Below are 22,779 nucleotides of genomic sequence, written 5' to 3'. Positions count from 1 at the left end.
GGTGAAGGTCAGGGTTCACAGACAGACAACACTAGATAATGTAGTTTTAGTCACCTATAGTATAGTCAGTGGTGAAGGTCAGGGTTCACAGACAGACAACACTAGATAATGTAGTTTTAGTCACCTATAGTATAGTCAGTGGTGAAGGTCAGGGTTCACAGACAGACAACACTAGATAATGTAGTTTTAGTCACCTATAGTATAGTCAGTGGTGAAGGTCAGGGTTCACAGACAGACAACACTAGATAATGTAGTTTTAGTGACCTATAGTATAGTCGGTGGTGAAGGTCAGGGTTCACAGACAGACAACACTAGATAATGTAGTTTTAGTGACCTATAGTATAGTCGGTGGTGAAGGTCAGGGTTCACAGACAGACAACACTAGATAATGTAGTTTTAGTGACCTATAGTATAGTCAGAGGTGAAGGTCAGGGTTCACAGACAGACAACACTAGATAATGTAGTTTTAGTCACCTATAGTATAGTCAGTGGTGAAGGTCAGGGTTCACAGACAGACAACACTAGATAATGTAGTTTTAGTCACCTATAGTATAGTCAGTGGTGAAGGTCAGGGTTCACAGACAGACAACACTTGATAATGTAGTTTTAGTGACCTATAGTATAGTCGGTGGTGAAGGTCAGGGTTCACAGACAGACAACACTTGATAATGTAGTTTTAGTCACCTATAGTATAGTCGGTGGTGAAGGTCAGGGTTCACAGACAGACAACACTAGATAATGTAGTTTTAGTCACCTATAGTATAGTCAGTGGTGAAGGTCAGGGTTCACAGACAGACAACACTAGATAATGTAGTTTTAGTCACCTATAGTATAGTCAGTGGTGAAGGTCAGGGTTCACAGACAGACAACACTAGATAATGTAGTTTTAGTGACCTATAGTATAGTCGGTGGTGAAGGTCAGGGTTCACAGACAGACAACACTAGATAATGTAGTTTTAGTGACCTATAGTATAGTCGGTGGTGAAGGTCAGGGTTCACAGACAGACAACACTAGATAATGTAGTTTTAGTCACCTATAGTATAGTCGGTGGTGAAGGTCAGGGTTCACAGACAGACAACACTAGATAATGTAGTTTTAGTGACCTATAGTATAGTCGGTGGTGAAGGTCAGGGTTCACAGACAGACAACACTTGATAATGTAGTTTTAGTGACCTATAGTATAGTCAGTGGTGAAGATCAGGGTTCACAGACAGACAACACTAGTGACCTATAGTATAGTCAGTGGTGAAGGTCAGGGTTCACAGACAGACAACACTAGATAATGTAGTTTTAGTGACCTATAGTATAGTCAGAGGTGAAGGTCAGGGTTCACAGACAGACAACACTAGTGACCTATAGTATAGTCAGTGGTGAAGGTCAGGGTTCACAGACAGACAACACTAGTGACCTATAGTATAGTCGGTGGTGAAGGTCAGGGTTCACAGACAGACAACACTAGATAATGTAGTTTTAGTCACCTATAGTATAGTCGGTGGTGAAGGTCAGGCGGTATGGTCTGGTACGGTACGCCGTAAAACATGACTCTATCACAATAATACAAACTACATGTCAAGAAAACTGTAGGTTATTATACCACTTTATCATTATTACCACGTAAGAGACCAAATGAGCCGAATGGACATGAAAATGGGTGGTATAGTCTGTGCTCCAAAATGTAATGTGGTTTGACGAGAACACTGACATTCTGCCAAGGCATTGATGAGTAGCCGACACTGAGATGTGTGCGGACAGCAGTGGATGCAGAAATTGTGGCCTAATGACATTCGCCAAATGTTATTACACTTTTTTGGTGTTAAGTTAAATTCCACATCTTTACGACGAGACCCACAGAGATCCTATTGAATGAATATTAAATGATATGATTAGGCCAATAAAACGGAGGTCCCATATCAGGAAGAAGGAAGAAGTCTGAGCACTAGTGTGCTCTCAGCCCTACAGTGTTTCCAAATAAAGTGTAGACAGGCTTTGTTATGTGCAAAGTCATGATCATCCAGAAAAGGACCTGAAGTCCACCTTATTGCCTCAGTCTAGACACCAATACTCGGGGGCCAGGGGTTGGGTGAGGGGGGGAGGCATTTTTGTGTGAGTATTTTGACAGGGGTCTCTCAGGAGTCTTTTTTGATGGCAGATTGTGGCTTGGTTTCTCTGATAGTGTCTCTCTCGTAACAAATGTGTGCGTGTGTGTCAAATCAAATCAAATGTTATTGGTCACATACTCATGGTTAGCAGATGTCAATGTGAGTGTAGTGAAACGCTGTGTGTGTGTTTGTGTTTGTTGTGATAGTGTGTCTCTTCAATCTTTCCTTCCTCACTATGTCTCCTTCTCTCTTTATTCAGTGTCTGTGTGGGTGTGACAGTGTGTGTTTTGACAGTGTGTGTCTGTGTGGGTGTGTGTTTTGACAGTGTGTGTCTTTGTGGGTGTGTGTTCTGACAGTGTGTGTCTCTCTCCTCAGATGATGAATGTGACTACAGAATACTGTCTGGATGTCATTGATAAGTTTGAGCTTTCTGAAGAGAACAAACAGAAAGGCATTCTGGGAATTGAGGGTAAGCCCCTCTGTCACAAACACACATACACACACTCACTCTCTCTCTCGTTCTCTCTCTCTCTCTCTCTCTCTCTCTCTCTCTCTCCCTCGCTCCCTCTGGCAGTAAGTCTGGCTGTAAACGGGTTGAAGACTCAGTGGCCATAATTTCATGGTAGATAAATTGTCTTTGGGGCTTCAGTTAAACTCAACCACAATGGAGGAGGAAAGGGAGGAGGAGCAAGGTGAGGAGGAGGAAGGGGAGAGGTGGAGGAGAAAGGGGAGAGGTAGAGGAGGAAGGGGAGAGGTAGAGGAGGAAGGGGAGAGGTGGAGGAGGAAGGGGAGAGGTGGAGGAGGAAGGGGAGAGGTGTTGGAGGAAGGGGAGAGATGGAGGAGGAAGGGGAGAGGTGGAGGAGAAAGGGGAGAGGTAGAGGAGGAAGGGGAGAGGTAGAGGAGGAAGGGGAGAGGTGGAGGAGGAAGGGGAGAGGTGGAGGAGGAAGGGGAGAGGTGTTGGAGGAAGGGGAGAGATGGAGGAGGAAGGGGAGAGGTGGAGGAGGAAGGAGAGAGTAGGTGGAGAATAGTGAGAGTTGGAGGATTGAAGAGAGGAGAGGGAGGAGTTGGAGAGGAGGATAGGATAGAGGTATAGGACAAGGAGAGAGAACGAGGCTGACAGATAGTTAGATAGGCTCACATCAACACCATTATTCCAGAAACCCTAGACCCACTCCAATTTGCATTCCGCACCAACAGATCCACAGATGATGCAATCTATATTGCACTCCACACTGCCCTTTCCCACCTGGACAAGAGGGGCACCTTTGTGCTGTCTGTCTCTCCTGTCTTTCTATCCTGCTATCTGTCTCTCCTGTCTTTCTCTCCTGCTGTCTGTCTCTCCTGTCTTTCTATCCTGCTGTCTGTCTCTCTCCTGTCTGTCTCTCCTGCTGTCTATCAGTCTCTCTCCGGTCTTTCTCTCCTGCTGTCTATCAGTCTCTCTCCGGTCTTTCTATCCTGATATCTGTCTCTCCTCTTTCTATCCTGCTGTCTGTCTCTCCTGTCTTTCTCTCCTGCTGTCTGTCTCTCCTGTCTTTCTATCCTGCTGTCTGTCTCTCTCCTGTCTTTCTATCCTGCTGTCTGTCTCTCTCCGGTCTTTCTATCCTGCTGTCTGTCTCTCCTGTCTTTCTCTCCTGCTGTCTGTCTCTCCTGTCTTTCTATCCTGCTGTCTGTCTCTCTCCTGTCTGTCTCTCCTGCTGTCTATCAGTCTCTCTCCGGTCTTTCTCTCCTGCTGTCTATCAGTCTCTCTCCGGTCTTTCTATCCTGATATCTGTCTCTCCTCTTTCTATCCTGCTGTCTGTCTCTCCTGTCTTTCTCTCCTGCTGTCTGTCTCTCCTGTCTTTCTATCCTGCTGTCTGTCTCTCTCCTGTCTTTCTATCCTGCTGTCTGTCTCTCTCCGGTCTTTCTATCCTGCTGTCTGTCTCTCCTGTCTTTCTCTCCTGCTGTCTGTCTCTCCTGTCTTTCTCTCCTGCTGTCTGTCTCTCCTCTTTCTATCATGCTGTCTGTCTCTCCTGTCTTTCTCTCCTGCTGTCTGTCTCTCCTCTTTCTATCATGCTGCCTATCTCTCCTGTCTTTCTCTCCTGCTGTCTGTCTCTCCTGTCTTTCTCTCCTGCTGTCTGTCTCTCTCCTGTCTTTCTCTCCTGCTGTCTGTCTCTCCTGTCTTTCTATCCTGCTGTCTGTCTGTCTCCTGTCTTTCTGTCATGCTGTCTATCTCTCATGTCTTTCTCTCCTGCTGTCTGTCTCTCCTGTCTTTCTCTCCTGCTGTCTGTCTCTCTCCTGTCTTTCTCTCCTGCTGTCTGTCTCTCCTGTCTTTCTCTCCTGCTGTCTGTCTGTCTCCTGTCTTTCTATCCTGCTGTCTGTCCCTCCTGTCTTTCTATCCTGCTGTCTGTCTCTCTCCGGCCTTTCTATCCTGCTGTCTGTCTCTCCTGTCTTTCTATCCTGCTGTCTGTCTCTCTCCTGTCTTTCTATCCTTCTGTCTGTCTCTCCTGTCTTTCTATCCTGCGATCTGTCTCTCCTGTCTTTCTCTCCTGCTGTCTGTCTCTCCTGTCTTTCTATCCTGCTGTCTGTCTCTCCTGTCTTTCTATCCTGCTGTCTGTCTCTCCTGTCTTTCTATCCTGCTGTCTGTCTCTCCTGTCTTTGTATCCTGCTGTCTGTCTCTCCTGTCTTTCTATCCTGCCCTCTGTCTCTCTCCTGTCTTTCTATCCTGCTGTCTGTCTCTCCTGTCTTTCTATCCTGCTGTCTGTCTCTCCTGTCTTTCTATCCTGCTGTCTGTCTCTCTCCTGTCTTTCTCTCCTGCTATCTGTCTCTCCTGTCTTTCTATCCTGCTGTCTGTCTCTCTCCTGTCTTTCTCTCCTGCTGTCTGTATCTCTCCTGTCTTTCTCTCCTGCTGTCTGTCTCTCCTGTCTTTCTATCCTGCTGTCTGTCTGTCTCCTGTCTTTCTATCCTGCTGTCTGTCTCTCCTGTCTTTCTATCCTGCTGTCTGTCTCTCTCCTGTCTTTCTATCCTTCTGTCTGTCTCTCCTGTCTTTCTATCCTGCGATCTGTCTCTCCTGTCTTTCTCTCCTGCTGTCTGTCTCTCCTGTCTTTCTATCCTGCTGTCTGTCTCTCCTGTCTTTCTATCCTGCTGTCTGTCTCTCCTGTCTTTCTATCCTGCTGTCTGTCTCTCCTGTCTTTGTATCCTGCTGTCTGTCTCTCCTGTCTTTCTATCCTGCCCTCTGTCTCTCTCCTGTCTTTCTATCCTGCTGTCTGTCTCTCCTGTCTTTCTATCCTGCTGTCTGTCTCTCCTGTCTTTCTATCCTGCTGTCTGTCTCTCTCCTGTCTTTCTCTCCTGCTATCTGTCTCTCCTGTCTTTCTATCCTGCTGTCTGTCTCTCTCCTGTCTTTCTCTCCTGCTGTCTGTATCTCTCCTGTCTTTCTCTCCTGCTGTCTATCTGTCTCTCTCCGGTCTTTCTATCCTGCTATCTGTCTCTCCTCTTTCTATCCTGCTGTCTGTCTGTCTCTCTCCTGTCTTTCTCTCCTGCTGTCTGTCTCTCCTGTCTTTCTATCCTGCTGTCTGTCTCTCCTATCTTTCTCTCCTGCTGTCTGTCTCTCCTCTTTCTATCATGCTGTCTATCTCTCCTGTCTTTCTCTCCTGCTGTCTGTCTCTCTCCTGTCTTTCTCTCCTGCTGTCTGTCTGTCTCTCTCCGGTCTTTCTATCCTGCTGTCTGTCTCTCCTGTCTTTCTCTCCTGCTGTCTGTCTCTCCTCTTTCTATCCTGCTGTCTGTCTCTCCTGTCTTTCTATCCTGCTGTCTGTCTCTCTCCTGATGTCTGTCTCTCTCCTGTCTTTCTCTCCTGCTGTCTGTCTCTCCTGTCTTTCTATCCTGCTGTCTGTCTCTCTCCTGTCTTTCTATCCTGCTGTCTGTCTCTCTCCTGTCTTTCTATCCTGCTGTATGTCTCTCCTCTTTCTATCCTGCTGTCTGTCTCTCCTGTCTTTCTATCCTGCTGTCTGTCTCTCCTGTCTTTCTATCCTGCTGTCTGTCTCTCCTCTTTCTATCCTGCTGTCTGTCTCTCCTGTCTTTCTATCCTGCTATCTGTCTCTCCTCTTTCTATCCTGCTGTCTGTCTGTCTCTCTCCTGTCTTTCTATCCTGCTATCTGTCTCTCCTGTCTTTCTATCCTGCTATCTGTCTCTCCTGTCTTTCTCTCCTGCTGTCTGTCTCTCCTGTCTTTCTATCCTGCTGTCTGTCTCTCCTGTCTTTCTCTCCTGCTGTCTGTCTCTCCTCTTTCTATCATGCTGTCTATCTCTCCTGTCTTTCTCTCCTGCTGTCTGTCTCTCCTGTCTTTCTCTCCTGCTGTCTGTCTCTCCTGTCTTTCTATCCTGCTGTCTGTCTCTCTCCTGTCTTTCTATCCTTCTGTCTGTCTCTCCTGTCTTTCTATCCTGCTATCTGTCTCTCCTGTCTTTTTCTCCTGCTGTCTGTCTCTCCTGTCTTTCTATCCTGCTGTCTGTCTCTCCTGTCTTTCTATCCTGCTGTCTGTCTCTCCTGTCTTTGTATCCTGCTGTCTGTCTCTCCTGTCTTTCTCTCCTGCCCTCTGTCTCTCTCCTGTCTTTCTATCCTGCTGTCTGTCTCTCCTGTCTTTCTATCCTGCTGTCTGTCTCTCCTGTCTTTCTATCCTGCTGTCTGTCTCTCCTGTCTTTCTATCCTGCTGTCTGTCTCTCCTCTTTCTATCCTGCTGTCTGTCTGTCTCTCTCCGGTCTTTCTATCCTGCTGTCTGTCTCTCCTGTCTTTCTCTCCTGCTGTCTGTCTCTCCTCTTTCTATCCTGCTGTCTGTCTCTCCTGTCTTTCTATCCTGCTGTCTGTCTCTCTCCTGATGTCTGTCTCTCTCCTGTCTTTCTCTCCTGCTGTCTGTCTCTCCTGTCTTTCTATCCTGCTGTCTGTCTCTCTCCTGTCTTTCTATCCTGCTGTCTGTCTCTCTCCTGTCTTTCTATCCTGCTGTCTGTCTCTCCTCTTTCTATCCTGCTGTCTGTCTCTCCTGTCTTTCTATCCTGCTGTCTGTCTCTCCTGTCTTTCTCTCCTGCTGTCTGTCTCTCCTGTCTTTCTATCCTGCTGTCTGTCTGTCTCTCCTGTCTTTCTATCCTGCTGTCTGTCTGTCTCTCCTGTCTTTTTCTCCTGCTGTCTGTGTCTCTCCTGTCTTTCTATCCTGCTGTCTGTCTCTCCTGTCTTTCTCTCCTGCTGTCTGTCTCTCCTGTCTTTCTCTCCTGCTGTCTGTCTCTCCTGTCTTTCTCTCCTGCTGTCTGTCTCTCCTGTCTTCTATCCTGCTGTCTGTCTCTCCTGTCTGTCTCTCCTGCTGTCTGTCTCTCCTGTCTTTCTATCCTGCTGTCTGTCTCTCTCCTGTCTGTCTCTCCTGCTGTCTGCCTCTCCTGTCTTTGTATCCTGCTGTCTGTCTCTCCTGTCTTTCTCTCCTGCTGTCTGTCTCTCCTGTCTTTCTCTCCTGCTGTCTGTCTCTCCTGTCTTTCTCTCCTGCTGTCTGTCTCTCCTGCTGTCTTTCTCTCCTGCTGTCTGTCTCCTGTCTTTCTATCCTGCTGTCTGTCTCTCTCCTGTCTGTCTCTCCTGTCTTTCTATCCTGCTGTCTGTCTCTCCTGTCTTTCTATCTTGCTGTCTGTCTCTCGTGTCTTCCTATCCTGCTGTCTGTCTCTCCTGTCTTTCTCTCCTGCTGTCTGTCTCTCCTGTCTGTCTCTCCTATCTGTCTCTCCTGTCTTTCTATCCTGCTGTCTGTCTCTCTCCTGTCTTTCTCTCCTGCTGTCTGTATCTCTCCTGTCTTTCTCTCCTGCTGTCTGTCTCTCCTGTCTTTCTATCCTGCTGTCTGTCTCTCTCCGGCCTTTCTATCCTGCTGTCTGTCTCTCCTGTCTTTCTATCCTGCTGTCTGTCTCTCTCCTGTCTTTCTATCCTTCTGTCTGTCTCTCCTGTCTTTCTATCCTGCGATCTGTCTCTCCTGTCTTTCTCTCCTGCTGTCTGTCTCTCCTGTCTTTCTATCCTGCTGTCTGTCTCTCCTGTCTTTCTATCCTGCTGTCTGTCTCTCCTGTCTTTCTATCCTGCTGTCTGTCTCTCCTGTCTTTGTATCCTGCTGTCTGTCTCTCCTGTCTTTCTATCCTGCCCTCTGTCTCTCTCCTGTCTTTCTATCCTGCTGTCTGTCTCTCCTGTCTTTCTATCCTGCTGTCTGTCTCTCCTGTCTTTCTATCCTGCTGTCTGTCTCTCTCCTGTCTTTCTCTCCTGCTATCTGTCTCTCCTGTCTTTCTATCCTGCTGTCTGTCTCTCTCCTGTCTTTCTCTCCTGCTGTCTGTATCTCTCCTGTCTTTCTCTCCTGCTGTCTATCTGTCTCTCTCCGGTCTTTCTATCCTGCTATCTGTCTCTCCTCTTTCTATCCTGCTGTCTGTCTGTCTCTCTCCTGTCTTTCTCTCCTGCTGTCTGTCTCTCCTGTCTTTCTATCCTGCTGTCTGTCTCTCCTATCTTTCTCTCCTGCTGTCTGTCTCTCCTCTTTCTATCATGCTGTCTATCTCTCCTGTCTTTCTCTCCTGCTGTCTGTCTCTCTCCTGTCTTTCTCTCCTGCTGTCTGTCTGTCTCTCTCCGGTCTTTCTATCCTGCTGTCTGTCTCTCCTGTCTTTCTCTCCTGCTGTCTGTCTCTCCTCTTTCTATCCTGCTGTCTGTCTCTCCTGTCTTTCTATCCTGCTGTCTGTCTCTCTCCTGATGTCTGTCTCTCTCCTGTCTTTCTCTCCTGCTGTCTGTCTCTCCTGTCTTTCTATCCTGCTGTCTGTCTCTCTCCTGTCTTTCTATCCTGCTGTCTGTCTCTCTCCTGTCTTTCTATCCTGCTGTATGTCTCTCCTCTTTCTATCCTGCTGTCTGTCTCTCCTGTCTTTCTATCCTGCTGTCTGTCTCTCCTGTCTTTCTATCCTGCTGTCTGTCTCTCCTCTTTCTATCCTGCTGTCTGTCTCTCCTGTCTTTCTATCCTGCTATCTGTCTCTCCTCTTTCTATCCTGCTGTCTGTCTGTCTCTCTCCTGTCTTTCTATCCTGCTATCTGTCTCTCCTGTCTTTCTATCCTGCTATCTGTCTCTCCTGTCTTTCTCTCCTGCTGTCTGTCTCTCCTGTCTTTCTATCCTGCTGTCTGTCTCTCCTGTCTTTCTCTCCTGCTGTCTGTCTCTCCTCTTTCTATCATGCTGTCTATCTCTCCTGTCTTTCTCTCCTGCTGTCTGTCTCTCCTGTCTTCTCTCCTGCTGTCTGTCTCTCCTGTCTTTCTATCCTGCTGTCTGTCTCTCTCCTGTCTTTCTATCCTTCTGTCTGTCTCTCCTGTCTTTCTATCCTGCTATCTGTCTCTCCTGTCTTTTTCTCCTGCTGTCTGTCTCTCCTGTCTTTCTATCCTGCTGTCTGTCTCTCCTGTCTTTCTATCCTGCTGTCTGTCTCTCCTGTCTTTGTATCCTGCTGTCTGTCTCTCCTGTCTTTCTCTCCTGCCCTCTGTCTCTCTCCTGTCTTTCTATCCTGCTGTCTGTCTCTCCTGTCTTTCTATCCTGCTGTCTGTCTCTCCTGTCTTTCTATCCTGCTGTCTGTCTCTCCTGTCTTTCTATCCTGCTGTCTGTCTCTCCTCTTTCTATCCTGCTGTCTGTCTGTCTCTCTCCGGTCTTTCTATCCTGCTGTCTGTCTCTCCTGTCTTTCTCTCCTGCTGTCTGTCTCTCCTCTTTCTATCCTGCTGTCTGTCTCTCCTGTCTTTCTATCCTGCTGTCTGTCTCTCTCCTGATGTCTGTCTCTCTCCTGTCTTTCTCTCCTGCTGTCTGTCTCTCCTGTCTTTCTATCCTGCTGTCTGTCTCTCTCCTGTCTTTCTATCCTGCTGTCTGTCTCTCTCCTGTCTTTCTATCCTGCTGTCTGTCTCTCCTCTTTCTATCCTGCTGTCTGTCTCTCCTGTCTTTCTATCCTGCTGTCTGTCTCTCCTGTCTTTCTCTCCTGCTGTCTGTCTCTCCTGTCTTTCTATCCTGCTGTCTGTCTGTCTCTCCTGTCTTTCTATCCTGCTGTCTGTCTGTCTCTCCTGTCTTTCTCTCCTGCTGTCTGTCTCTCCTGTCTTTCTATCCTGCTGTCTGTCTGTCTCTCCTGTCTTTCTATCCTGCTGTCTGTCTGTCTCTCCTGTCTTTTTCTCCTGCTGTCTGTGTCTCTCCTGTCTTTCTATCCTGCTGTCTGTCTCTCCTGTCTTTCTCTCCTGCTGTCTGTCTCTCCTGTCTTTCTCTCCTGCTGTCTGTCTCTCCTGTCTTTCTCTCCTGCTGTCTGTCTCTCCTGTCTTTCTATCCTGCTGTCTGTCTCTCCTGTCTGTCTCTCCTGCTGTCTGTCTCTCCTGTCTTTCTATCCTGCTGTCTGTCTCTCTCCTGTCTGTCTCTCCTGCTGTCTGCCTCTCCTGTCTTTGTATCCTGCTGTCTGTCTCTCCTGTCTTTCTCTCCTGCTGTCTGTCTCTCCTGTCTTTCTCTCCTGCTGTCTGTCTCTCCTGTCTTTCTCTCCTGCTGTCTGTCTCTCCTGCTGTCTTTCTCTCCTGCTGTCTGTCTCCTGTCTTTCTATCCTGCTGTCTGTCTCTCTCCTGTCTGTCTCTCCTGTCTTTCTATCCTGCTGTCTGTCTCTCCTGTCTTTCTATCTTGCTGTCTGTCTCTCGTGTCTTCCTATCCTGCTGTCTGTCTCTCCTGTCTTTCTCTCCTGCTGTCTGTCTCTCCTGTCTGTCTCTCCTGTCTGTCTCTCCTGCTGTCTGTCTCTCCTGTCTGTCTCTCCTGTCTGTCTCTCCTGCTGTCTGTCTCTCCTGTCTGTCTCTCCTGTCTTTCTCTCCTGCTGTCTGTCTCTCCTGTCTTTCTCTCCTGCTGTCTGTCTCTCCTGTCTGTCTCTCCTGCTGTCTGTCTCTCCTGTCTGTCTCTCCTGCTGTCTGTCTCTCCTGTCTTTCTCTCCTGCTATCTGTCTCTCCTGTCTTTCTATCCTGCTGTCTGTCTCTCTCCTGTCTTTCTCTCCTGCTGTCTGTATCTCTCCTGTCTTTCTCTCCTGCTGTCTATCTGTCTCTCTCCGGTCTTTCTATCCTGCTATCTGTCTCTCCTCTTTCTATCCTGCTGTCTGTCTGTCTCTCTCCTGTCTTTCTCTCCTGCTGTCTGTCTCTCCTGTCTTTCTATCCTGCTGTCTGTCTCTCCTATCTTTCTCTCCTGCTGTCTGTCTCTCCTCTTTCTATCATGCTGTCTATCTCTCCTGTCTTTCTCTCCTGCTGTCTGTCTCTCTCCTGTCTTTCTCTCCTGCTGTCTGTCTGTCTCTCTCCGGTCTTTCTATCCTGCTGTCTGTCTCTCCTGTCTTTCTCTCCTGCTGTCTGTCTCTCCTCTTTCTATCCTGCTGTCTGTCTCTCCTGTCTTTCTATCCTGCTGTCTGTCTCTCTCCTGATGTCTGTCTCTCTCCTGTCTTTCTCTCCTGCTGTCTGTCTCTCCTGTCTTTCTATCCTGCTGTCTGTCTCTCTCCTGTCTTTCTATCCTGCTGTCTGTCTCTCTCCTGTCTTTCTATCCTGCTGTATGTCTCTCCTCTTTCTATCCTGCTGTCTGTCTCTCCTGTCTTTCTATCCTGCTGTCTGTCTCTCCTGTCTTTCTATCCTGCTGTCTGTCTCTCCTCTTTCTATCCTGCTGTCTGTCTCTCCTGTCTTTCTATCCTGCTATCTGTCTCTCCTCTTTCTATCCTGCTGTCTGTCTGTCTCTCTCCTGTCTTTCTATCCTGCTATCTGTCTCTCCTGTCTTTCTATCCTGCTATCTGTCTCTCCTGTCTTTCTCTCCTGCTGTCTGTCTCTCCTGTCTTTCTATCCTGCTGTCTGTCTCTCCTGTCTTTCTCTCCTGCTTTCTGTCTCTCCTCTTTCTATCATGCTGTCTATCTCTCCTGTCTTTCTCTCCTGCTGTCTGTCTCTCCTGTCTTTCTCTCCTGCTGTCTGTCTCTCCTGTCTTTCTATCCTGCTGTCTGTCTCTCTCCTGTCTTTCTATCCTTCTGTCTGTCTCTCCTGTCTTTCTATCCTGCTATCTGTCTCTCCTGTCTTTTTCTCCTGCTGTCTGTCTCTCCTGTCTTTCTATCCTGCTGTCTGTCTCTCCTGTCTTTCTATCCTGCTGTCTGTCTCTCCTGTCTTTGTATCCTGCTGTCTGTCTCTCCTGTCTTTCTCTCCTGCCCTCTGTCTCTCTCCTGTCTTTCTATCCTGCTGTCTGTCTCTCCTGTCTTTCTATCCTGCTGTCTGTCTCTCCTGTCTTTCTATCCTGCTGTCTGTCTCTCCTGTCTTTCTATCCTGCTGTCTGTCTCTCCTCTTTCTATCCTGCTGTCTGTCTGTCTCTCTCCGGTCTTTCTATCCTGCTGTCTGTCTCTCCTGTCTTTCTCTCCTGCTGTCTGTCTCTCCTCTTTCTATCCTGCTGTCTGTCTCTCCTGTCTTTCTATCCTGCTGTCTGTCTCTCTCCTGATGTCTGTCTCTCTCCTGTCTTTCTCTCCTGCTGTCTGTCTCTCCTGTCTTTCTATCCTGCTGTCTGTCTCTCTCCTGTCTTTCTATCCTGCTGTCTGTCTCTCTCCTGTCTTTCTATCCTGCTGTCTGTCTCTCCTCTTTCTATCCTGCTGTCTGTCTCTCCTGTCTTTCTATCCTGCTGTCTGTCTCTCCTGTCTTTCTCTCCTGCTGTCTGTCTCTCCTGTCTTTCTATCCTGCTGTCTGTCTGTCTCTCCTGTCTTTCTATCCTGCTGTCTGTCTGTCTCTCCTGTCTTTTTCTCCTGCTGTCTGTGTCTCTCCTGTCTTTCTATCCTGCTGTCTGTCTCTCCTGTCTTTCTCTCCTGCTGTCTGTCTCTCCTGTCTTTCTCTCCTGCTGTCTGTCTCTCCTGTCTTTCTCTCCTGCTGTCTGTCTCTCCTGTCTTTCTATCCTGCTGTCTGTCTCTCCTGTCTGTCTCTCCTGCTGTCTGTCTCTCCTGTCTTTCTATCCTGCTGTCTGTCTCTCTCCTGTCTGTCTCTCCTGCTGTCTGCCTCTCCTGTCTTTGTATCCTGCTGTCTGTCTCTCCTGTCTTTCTCTCCTGCTGTCTGTCTCTCCTGTCTTTCTCTCCTGCTGTCTGTCTCTCCTGTCTTTCTCTCCTGCTGTCTGTCTCTCCTGCTGTCTTTCTCTCCTGCTGTCTGTCTCCTGTCTTTCTATCCTGCTGTCTGTCTCTCTCCTGTCTGTCTCTCCTGTCTTTCTATCCTGCTGTCTGTCTCTCCTGTCTTTCTATCTTGCTGTCTGTCTCTCGTGTCTTCCTATCCTGCTGTCTGTCTCTCCTGTCTTTCTCTCCTGCTGTCTGTCTCTCCTGTCTGTCTCTCCTGTCTGTCTCTCCTGCTGTCTGTCTCTCCTGTCTGTCTCTCCTGTCTGTCTCTCCTGCTGTCTGTCTCTCCTGTCTGTCTCTCCTGTTTTTCTCTCCTGCTGTCTGTCTCTCCTGTCTTTCTCTCCTGCTGTCTGTCTCTCCTGTCTGTCTCTCCTGCTGTCTGTCTCTCCTGTCTGTCTCTCCTGCTGTCTGTCTCTCCTGTCTTTCTCTCCTGCTGTCTGTCTCTCCTGTCTTTCTATCCTGCTGTCTGTCTCTCCTGTCTTTGTATCCTGCTGTCTGTCTCTCCTGTCTGTCTTTCCTGCTGTCTGTCTCTCCTGTCTTTCTCTCCTGCTGTCTGTCTCTCCTGTCTTTCTCTCCTGCTGTCTGTCTCTCCTGTCTGTCTCTCCTGCTGTCTGTCACTCCTGTCTGTCTCTCCTGCTGTCTGTCTCTCCAGTCTGTCTCTCCTGTCTGTCTCTCCTGCTGTCTGTCTTTCCTGTCTTTCTCTCCTGCTGTCTGTCTCTCCTCTTTCTATCATGCTGTCTATCTCTCCTGTCTTTCTATCCTGCTATCTGTCTCTCCTGTCTTTCTCTCCTGCTGTCTGTCTCTCCTGTCTTTCTATCCTGCTGTCTGTCTCTCCTGTCTTTCTCTCCTGCTGTCTGTCTCTCCTCTTTCTATCATGCTGTCTATCTCTCCTGTCTTTCTCTCCTGCTGTCTGTCTCTCCTGTCTTTCTCTCCTGCTGTCTGTCTCTCCTGTCTTTCTATCCTGCTGTCTGTCTCTCTCCTGTCTTTCTATCCTTCTGTCTGTCTCTCCTGTCTTTCTATCCTGCTATCTGTCTCTCCTGTCTTTTTCTCCTGCTGTCTGTCTCTCCTGTCTTTCTATCCTGCTGTCTGTCTCTCCTGTCTTTCTATCCTGCTGTCTGTCTCTCCTGTCTTTGTATCCTGCTGTCTGTCTCTCCTGTCTTTCTCTCCTGCCCTCTGTCTCTCTCCTGTCTTTCTATCCTGCTGTCTGTCTCTCCTGTCTTTCTATCCTGCTGTCTGTCTCTCCTGTCTTTCTATCCTGCTGTCTGTCTCTCCTGTCTTTCTATCCTGCTGTCTGTCTCTCCTCTTTCTATCCTGCTGTCTGTCTGTCTCTCTCCGGTCTTTCTATCCTGCTGTCTGTCTCTCCTGTCTTTCTCTCCTGCTGTCTGTCTCTCCTCTTTCTATCCTGCTGTCTGTCTCTCCTGTCTTTCTATCCTGCTGTCTGTCTCTCTCCTGATGTCTGTCTCTCTCCTGTCTTTCTCTCCTGCTGTCTGTCTCTCCTGTCTTTCTATCCTGCTGTCTGTCTCTCTCCTGTCTTTCTATCCTGCTGTCTGTCTCTCTCCTGTCTTTCTATCCTGCTGTCTGTCTCTCCTCTTTCTATCCTGCTGTCTGTCTCTCCTGTCTTTCTATCCTGCTGTCTGTCTCTCCTGTCTTTCTCTCCTGCTGTCTGTCTCTCCTGTCTTTCTATCCTGCTGTCTGTCTGTCTCTCCTATCTTTCTATCCTGCTGTCTGTCTGTCTCTCCTGTCTTTTTCTCCTGCTGTCTGTGTCTCTCCTGTCTTTCTATCCTGCTGTCTGTCTCTCCTGTCTTTCTCTCCTGCTGTCTGTCTCTCCTGTCTTTCTCTCCTGCTGTCTGTCTCTCCTGTCTTTCTCTCCTGCTGTCTGTCTCTCCTGTCTTTCTATCCTGCTGTCTGTCTCTCCTGTCTGTCTCTCCTGCTGTCTGTCTCTCCTGTCTTTCTATCCTGCTGTCTGTCTCTCTCCTGTCTGTCTCTCCTGCTGTCTGCCTCTCCTGTCTTTGTATCCTGCTGTCTGTCTCTCCTGTCTTTCTCTCCTGCTGTCTGTCTCTCCTGTCTTTCTCTCCTGCTGTCTGTCTCTCCTGTCTTTCTCTCCTGCTGTCTGTCTCTCCTGCTGTCTTTCTCTCCTGCTGTCTGTCTCCTGTCTTTCTATCCTGCTGTCTGTCTCTCTCCTGTCTGTCTCTCCTGTCTTTCTATCCTGCTGTCTGTCTCTCCTGTCTTTCTATCTTGCTGTCTGTCTCTCGTGTCTTCCTATCCTGCTGTCTGTCTCTCCTGTCTTTCTCTCCTGCTGTCTGTCTCTCCTGTCTGTCTCTCCTGTCTGTCTCTCCTGCTGTCTGTCTCTCCTGTCTGTCTCTCCTGTCTGTCTCTCCTGCTGTCTGTCTCTCCTGTCTGTCTCTCCTGTCTTTCTCTCCTGCTGTCTGTCTCTCCTGTCTTTCTCTCCTGCTGTCTGTCTCTCCTGTCTGTCTCTCCTGCTGTCTGTCTCTCCTGTCTGTCTCTCCTGCTGTCTGTCTCTCCTGTCTTTCTCTCCTGCTGTCTGTCTCTCCTGTCTTTCTATCCTGCTGTCTTGTCTCTCCTGTCTTTGTATCCTGCTGTCTGTCTCTCCTGTCTGTCTTTCCTGCTGTCTGTCTCTCCTGTCTTTCTCTCCTGCTGTCTGTCTCTCCTGTCTTTCTCTCCTGCTGTCTGTCTCTCCTGTCTGTCTCTCCTGCTGTCTGTCACTCCTGTCTGTCTCTCCTGCTGTCTGTCTCTCCAGTCTGTCTCTCCTGCTGTCTGTCTCTCCTGTCTGTCTCTCCTGCTGTCTGTCTTTCCTGTCTTTCTCTCCTGCTGTCTGTCTCTCCTCTTTCTATCATGCTGTCTATCTCTCCTGTCTTTCTCTCCTGCTGTCTGTCTCTCCTGTCTTTCTCTCCTGCTGTCTGTCTCTCCTGTCTTTCTATCCTGCTGTCTGTCTCTCTCCTGTCTTTCTATCCTTCTGTCTGTCTCTCCTGTCTTTCTATCCTGCTATCTGTCTCTCCTGTCTTTTTCTCCTGCTGTCTGTCTCTCCTGTCTTTCTATCCTGCTGTCTGTCTCTCCTGTCTTTCTATCCTGCTGTCTGTCTCTCCTGTCTTTGTATCCTGCTGTCTGTCTCTCCTGTCTTTCTCTCCTGCCCTCTGTCTCTCTCCTGTCTTTCTATCCTGCTGTCTGTCTCTCCTGTCTTTCTATCCTGCTGTCTGTCTCTCCTGTCTTTCTATCCTGCTGTCTGTCTCTCCTGTCTTTCTATCCTGCTGTCTGTCTCTCCTCTTTCTATCCTGCTGTCTGTCTGTCTCTCTCCGGTCTTTCTATCCTGCTGTCTGTCTCTCCTGTCTTTCTCTCCTGCTGTCTGTCTCTCCTCTTTCTATCCTGCTGTCTGTCTCTCCTGTCTTTCTATCCTGCTGTCTGTCTCTCTCCTGATGTCTGTCTCTCTCCTGTCTTTCTCTCCTGCTGTCTGTCTCTCCTGTCTTTCTATCCTGCTGTCTGTCTCTCTCCTGTCTTTCTATCCTGCTGTCTGTCTCTCTCCTGTCTTTCTATCCTGCTGTCTGTCTCTCCTCTTTCTATCCTGCTGTCTGTCTGTCTCTCTCCGGTCTTTCTATCCTGCTGTCTGTCTCTCCTGCTGTCTTTCTCTCCTGCTGTCTGTCTCCTGTCTTTCTATCCTGCTGTCTGTCTCTCTCCTGTCTGTCTCTCCTGTCTTTCTATCCTGCTGTCTGTCTCTCCTGTCTTTCTATCTTGCTGTCTGTCTCTCGTGTCTTCCTATCCTGCTGTCTGTCTCTCCTGTCTTTCTCTCCTGCTGTCTGTCTCTCCTGTCTGTCTCTCCTGTCTGTCTCTCCTGCTGTCTGTCTCTCCTGTCTGTCTCTCCTGTCTGTCTCTCCTGCTGTCTGTCTCTCCTGTCTGTCTCTCCTGTCTTTCTCTCCTGCTGTCTGTCTCTCCTGTCTTTCTCTCCTGCTGTCTGTCTCTCCTGTCTGTCTCTCCTGCTGTCTGTCTCTCCTGTCTGTCTCTCCTGCTGTCTGTCTCTCCTGTCTTTCTCTCCTGCTGTCTGTCTCTCCTGTCTTTCTATCCTGCTGTCTTGTCTCTCCTGTCTTTGTATCCTGCTGTCTGTCTCTCCTGTCTGTCTTTCCTGCTGTCTGTCTCTCCTGTCTTTCTCTCCTGCTGTCTGTCTCTCCTGTCTTTCTCTCCTGCTGTCTGTCTCTCCTGTCTGTCTCTCCTGCTGTCTGTCACTCCTGTCTGTCTCTCCTGCTGTCTGTCTCTCCAGTCTGTCTCTCCTGCTGTCTGTCTCTCCTGTCTGTCTCTCCTGCTGTCTGTCTTTCCTGTCTTTCTCTCCTGCTGTCTGTCTCTCCTCTTTCTATCATGCTGTCTATCTCTCCTGTCTTTCTCTCCTGCTGTCTGTCTCTCCTGTCTTTCTCTCCTGCTGTCTGTCTCTCCTGTCTTTCTATCCTGCTGTCTGTCTCTCTCCTGTCTTTCTATCCTTCTGTCTGTCTCTCCTGTCTTTCTATCCTGCTATCTGTCTCTCCTGTCTTTTTCTCCTGCTGTCTGTCTCTCCTGTCTTTCTATCCTGCTGTCTGTCTCTCCTGTCTTTCTATCCTGCTGTCTGTCTCTCCTGTCTTTGTATCCTGCTGTCTGTCTCTCCTGTCTTTCTCTCCTGCCCTCTGTCTCTCTCCTGTCTTTCTATCCTGCTGTCTGTCTCTCCTGTCTTTCTATCCTGCTGTCTGTCTCTCCTGTCTTTCTATCCTGCTGTCTGTCTCTCCTGTCTTTCTATCCTGCTGTCTGTCTCTCCTCTTTCTATCCTGCTGTCTGTCTGTCTCTCTCCGGTCTTTCTATCCTGCTGTCTGTCTCTCCTGTCTTTCTCTCCTGCTGTCTGTCTCTCCTCTTTCTATCCTGCTGTCTGTCTCTCCTGTCTTTCTATCCTGCTGTCTGTCTCTCTCCTGATGTCTGTCTCTCTCCTGTCTTTCTCTCCTGCTGTCTGTCTCTCCTGTCTTTCTATCCTGCTGTCTGTCTCTCTCCTGTCTTTCTATCCTGCTGTCTGTCTCTCTCCTGTCTTTCTATCCTGCTGTCTGTCTCTCCTCTTTCTATCCTGCTGTCTGTCTGTCTCTCTCCGGTCTTTCTATCCTGCTGTCTGTCTCTCCTGCTGTCTTTCTCTCCTGCTTTCTGTCTCCTGTCTTTCTATCCTGCTGTCTGTCTCTCTCCTGTCTGTCTCTCCTGTCTTTCTATCCTGCTGTCTGTCTCTCCTGTCTTTCTATCTTGCTGTCTGTCTCTCGTGTCTTCCTATCCTGCTGTCTGTCTCTCCTGTCTTTCTCTCCTGCTGTCTGTCTCTCCTGTCTGTCTCTCCTGTCTGTCTCTCCTGCTGTCTGTCTCTCCTGTCTGTCTCTCCTGTCTGTCTCTCCTGCTGTCTGTCTCTCCTGTCTGTCTCTCCTGTCTTTCTCTCCTGCTGTCTGTCTCTCCTGTCTTTCTCTCCTGCTGTCTGTCTCTCCTGTCTGTCTCTCCTGCTGTCTGTCTCTCCTGTCTGTCTCTCCTGATGTCTGTCTCTCCTGTCTTTCTCTCCTGCTGTCTGTCTCTCCTGTCTTTCTATCCTGCTGTCTTGTCTCTCCTGTCTTTGTATCCTGCTGTCTGTCTCTCCTGTCTGTCTTTCCTGCTGTCTGTCTCTCCTGTCTTTCTCTCCTGCTGTCTGTCTCTCCTGTCTTTCTCTCCTGCTGTCTGTCTCTCCTGTCTGTCTCTCCTGCTGTCTGTCACTCCTGTCTGTCTCTCCTGCTGTCTGTCTCTCCAGTCTGTCTCTCCTGCTGTCTGTCTCTCCTGTCTGTCTCTCCTGCTGTCTGTCTTTCCTGTCTTTCTCTCCTGCTGTCTGTCTCTCCTCTTTCTATCATGCTGTCTATCTCTCCTGTCTTTCTCTCCTGCTGTCTGTCTCTCCTGTCTTTCTCTCCTGCTGTCTGTCTCTCCTGTCTTCTATCCTGCTGTCTGTCTCTCTCCTGTCTTTCTATCCTTCTGTCTGTCTCTCCTGTCTTTCTATCCTGCTATCTGTCTCTCCTGTCTTTTTCTCCTGCTGTCTGTCTCTCCTGTCTTTCTATCCTGCTGTCTGTCTCTCCTGTCTTTCTATCCTGCTGTCTGTCTCTCCTGTCTTTGTATCCTGCTGTCTGTCTCTCCTGTCTTTCTCTCCTGCCCTCTGTCTCTCTCCTGTCTTTCTATCCTGCTGTCTGTCTCTCCTGTCTTTCTATCCTGCTGTCTGTCTCTCCTGTCTTTCTATCCTGCTGTCTGTCTCTCCTGTCTTTCTATCCTGCTGTCTGTCTCTCCTCTTTCTATCCTGCTGTCTGTCTGTCTCTCTCCGGTCTTTCTATCCTGCTGTCTGTCTCTCCTGTCTTTCTCTCCTGCTGTCTGTCTCTCCTCTTTCTATCCTGCTGTCTGTCTCTCCTGTCTTTCTATCCTGCTGTCTGTCTCTCTCCTGATGTCTGTCTCTCTCCTGTCTTTCTCTCCTGCTGTCTGTCTCTCCTGTCTTTATATCCTGCTGTCTGTCTCTCTCCTGTCTTTCTATCCTGCTGTCTGTCTCTCTCCTGTCTTTCTATCCTGCTGTCTGTCTCTCCTCTTTCTATCCTGCTGTCTGTCTCTCCTGTCTTTCTATCCTGCTGTCTGTCTCTCCTGTCTTTCTCTCCTGCTGTCTGTCTCTCCTGTCTTTCTATCCTGCTGTCTGTCTGTCTCTCCTGTCTTTCTATCCTGCTGTCTGTCTGTCTCTCCTGTCTTTTTCTCCTGCTGTCTGTGTCTCTCCTGTCTTTCTATCCTGCTGTCTGTCTCTCCTGTCTTTCTCTCCTGCTGTCTGTCTCTCCTGCTGTCTTTCTCTCCTGCTGTCTGTCTCTCCTGTCTTTCTCTCCTGCTGTCTGTCTCTCCTGTCTTTCTATCCTGCTGTCTGTCTCTCCTGTCTGTCTCTCCTGCTGTCTGTCTCTCCTGTCTTTCTATCCTGCTGTCTGTCTCTCTCCTGTCTGTCTCTCCTGCTGTCTGCCTCTCCTGTCTTTGTATCCTGCTGTCTGTCTCTCCTGTCTTTCTCTCCTGCTGTCTGTCTCTCCTGTCTTTCTCTCCTGCTGTCTGTCTCTCCTGTCTTTCTCTCCTGCTGTCTGTCTCTCCTGCTGTCTTTCTCTCCTGCTGTCTGTCTCCTGTCTTTCTATCCTGCTGTCTGTCTCTCTCCTGTCTGTCTCTCCTGTCTTTCTATCCTGCTGTCTGTCTCTCCTGTCTTTCTATCTTGCTGTCTGTCTCTCGTGTCTTCCTATCCTGCTGTCTGTCTCTCCTGTCTTTCTCTCCTGCTGTCTGTCTCTCCTGTCTGTCTCTCCTGTCTGTCTCTCCTGCTGTCTGTCTCTCCTGTCTGTCTCTCCTGTCTGTCTCTCCTGCTGTCTGTCTCTCCTGTCTGTCTCTCCTGTCTTTCTCTCCTGCTGTCTGTCTCTCCTGTCTTTCTCTCCTGCTGTCTGTCTCTCCTGTCTGTCTCTCCTGCTGTCTGTCTCTCCTGTCTGTCTCTCCTGCTGTCTGTCTCTCCTGTCTTTCTCTCCTGCTGTCTGTCTCTCCTGTCTTTCTATCCTGCTGTCTGTCTCTCCTGTCTTTGTATCCTGCTGTCTGTCTCTCCTGTCTGTCTTTCCTGCTGTCTGTCTCTCCTGTCTTTCTCTCCTGCTGTCTGTCTCTCCTGTCTTTCTCTCCTGCTGTCTGTCTCTCCTGTCTGTCTCTCCTGCTGTCTGTCACTCCTGTCTGTCTCTCCTGCTGTCTGTCTCTCCAGTCTGTCTCTCCTGCTGTCTGTCTCTCCTGTCTGTCTCTCCTGCTGTCTGTCTTTCCTGTCTGTCTCTCCTGCTGTCTGTCTCTCCTGTCTGTCTCTCCTGTCTGTCTCTCCTGCTGTCTGTCTCCTGTCTTTCTTTTCTACATATTTTCCTGTTATCACTTCATCCTTCTGTCAGTTGGGTCAACTCTGATGTCCCCTGGGAGTGTGTGGGCATGTGTGTGTGTGTGTGTGTTCCATTAGGTACATGTTTGTTTATGTCTCTCAGTACATCTGATGGGATGGACGTCAGAGGCAGGCCTCACTCAGATCAAAGTCTGCTCTCACTCTATAGAGACCCATTTTCTTTCTCTCAATTCAATTCAAGGGGCTTTATTGACATGGGAAACACATGTTAACATCGCCAAAGCAAGTGAAGTAGATAATAAACAAAAGTGAAATAAACAATATAAACATGTACAGTAAACATTACACTCACAACAGTTAAATAGAATAGAGACATTACAAATGTCATATTATGTCTATATACAGTGTTGTAATGATGTACAAATAGTTAAAGTACAAAATAGAAAATAAATAAACATCAATATGGGTTGTATTTACAATGTTGTTTGTTCTTCACTGGTTGCCATTTTTCTTGTGGCAACAGGTCACACATCTTGCTGCTGTGATGTCACACTGTGGTATTTCACTCAATAGATATGGGAGTTTATCAAAATTGGGTTTGTTTTCTAATTCTTTGTGGATCTGTGTAATCTGAGGGAAATATGTCTCTCTAATATCATCATACATTTGGCAGGAGGTTAGGAAGTGCAGCTCAGTGTCCACCTCATTTTGTGGGCAGTGTGTACATAGCCTGTCTTCCCTTGAGAGCCATATCTGCCTACGGCGGCCTTTCTCAATAGCAAGGCTATGCTCACTGTGTCTGAACATAATCAAAGCTTTCCTTAATTTTGGGTCAGTCACAGTGGTCAGGTATTCTGCCACTGTGTACTCTCTGTTTAGGGTCAAATAGCATTCTAGTTTACTCTGTTTTGTGTGTCTAGTAATTATCTTTTTGTTTTCTCATGATTTGCTTGGGTCTAATTGTGCTGCTGTCCTGGGGCTCTGTGGGGTGTGTTTGTGAACAGAGCCCCAGGACCAGCATGGTTAGTGGACTCTTCTCCAGGTTTATCTCTCTGTAGGGGATGGCTTTGTTATGGAAGGTTTGGGAATCGCTTCCTTATCCCTCTCCACCTCCTCTCTCCTCCTCCTCTTCCCTCCTCCTCCTCCTCCCACCTCCTCCTACCTCCTCCTCCTCTCGCCTCCTCCCGCCTCCTCCTCCTCCCACCTACTCCTCCCTCCTCCTCCCACCTCCTCCTCCTCTCGCCTCCTCCCTCCTCCTCCTCCTCCCACCTCCTCCTCCCTCCTCATACCTCCTCCTCCTCTCGCCTCCTCCCTCCTCTCACCTCCCACCTAATCCTCCTCCTCCTCCTCCTCCTCCTCCTCCTCCTCCCACCTCCTCCTCCCTCCTCCTCCTCCCTCCTCCCACCTCCTCATCCCTCCTCCTACCTCCTCCTCCTCCCTCCTCCTCCTCCTCCTCCCATCTACACCTCCCACCTCCTCCTGCCTCCTCCTCCTCTCTCCTCCTCCCACCTACGCTTCCCACCTCCTCCTCCCGCCTCTCATGATCAAAGGATGCTTTTCCCAGTTAAAGCCCTCCTCCTTTTCCTAAAAAAATCATAAAAAACAACCCACAATTCTGGCAGCAAATTCTGTGACTCAGTCAGTGTGCATTAAAGTATTAAATTCCATCATTAAAAGTTCAGCTCGTTAAGGCTC

The 22,779-nt window shown here is 48.8% G+C and overlaps 1 protein-coding gene across 1 annotated transcript in view; it reads left to right on the top strand.

The window, feature by feature from the left end:
* LOC109878823 (1-phosphatidylinositol 4,5-bisphosphate phosphodiesterase eta-1-like) overlaps nt 1-22,779 on the top strand; it is a 106,468-nt gene that overhangs the window by 43,089 nt on the left and 40,600 nt on the right. The window contains 1 exon segment of the mRNA XM_031796452.1: nt 2,476-2,569. Coding sequence (XP_031652312.1) covers nt 2,476-2,569 — 94 coding nt within the window.

This window comes from Oncorhynchus kisutch, linkage group LG18, assembly GCF_002021735.2.
Source record: "Oncorhynchus kisutch isolate 150728-3 linkage group LG18, Okis_V2, whole genome shotgun sequence".
NCBI classification, from domain to species: domain Eukaryota; kingdom Metazoa; phylum Chordata; class Actinopteri; order Salmoniformes; family Salmonidae; genus Oncorhynchus; species Oncorhynchus kisutch.
This window is presented reverse-complemented; position numbering and strand designations above follow the sequence as displayed.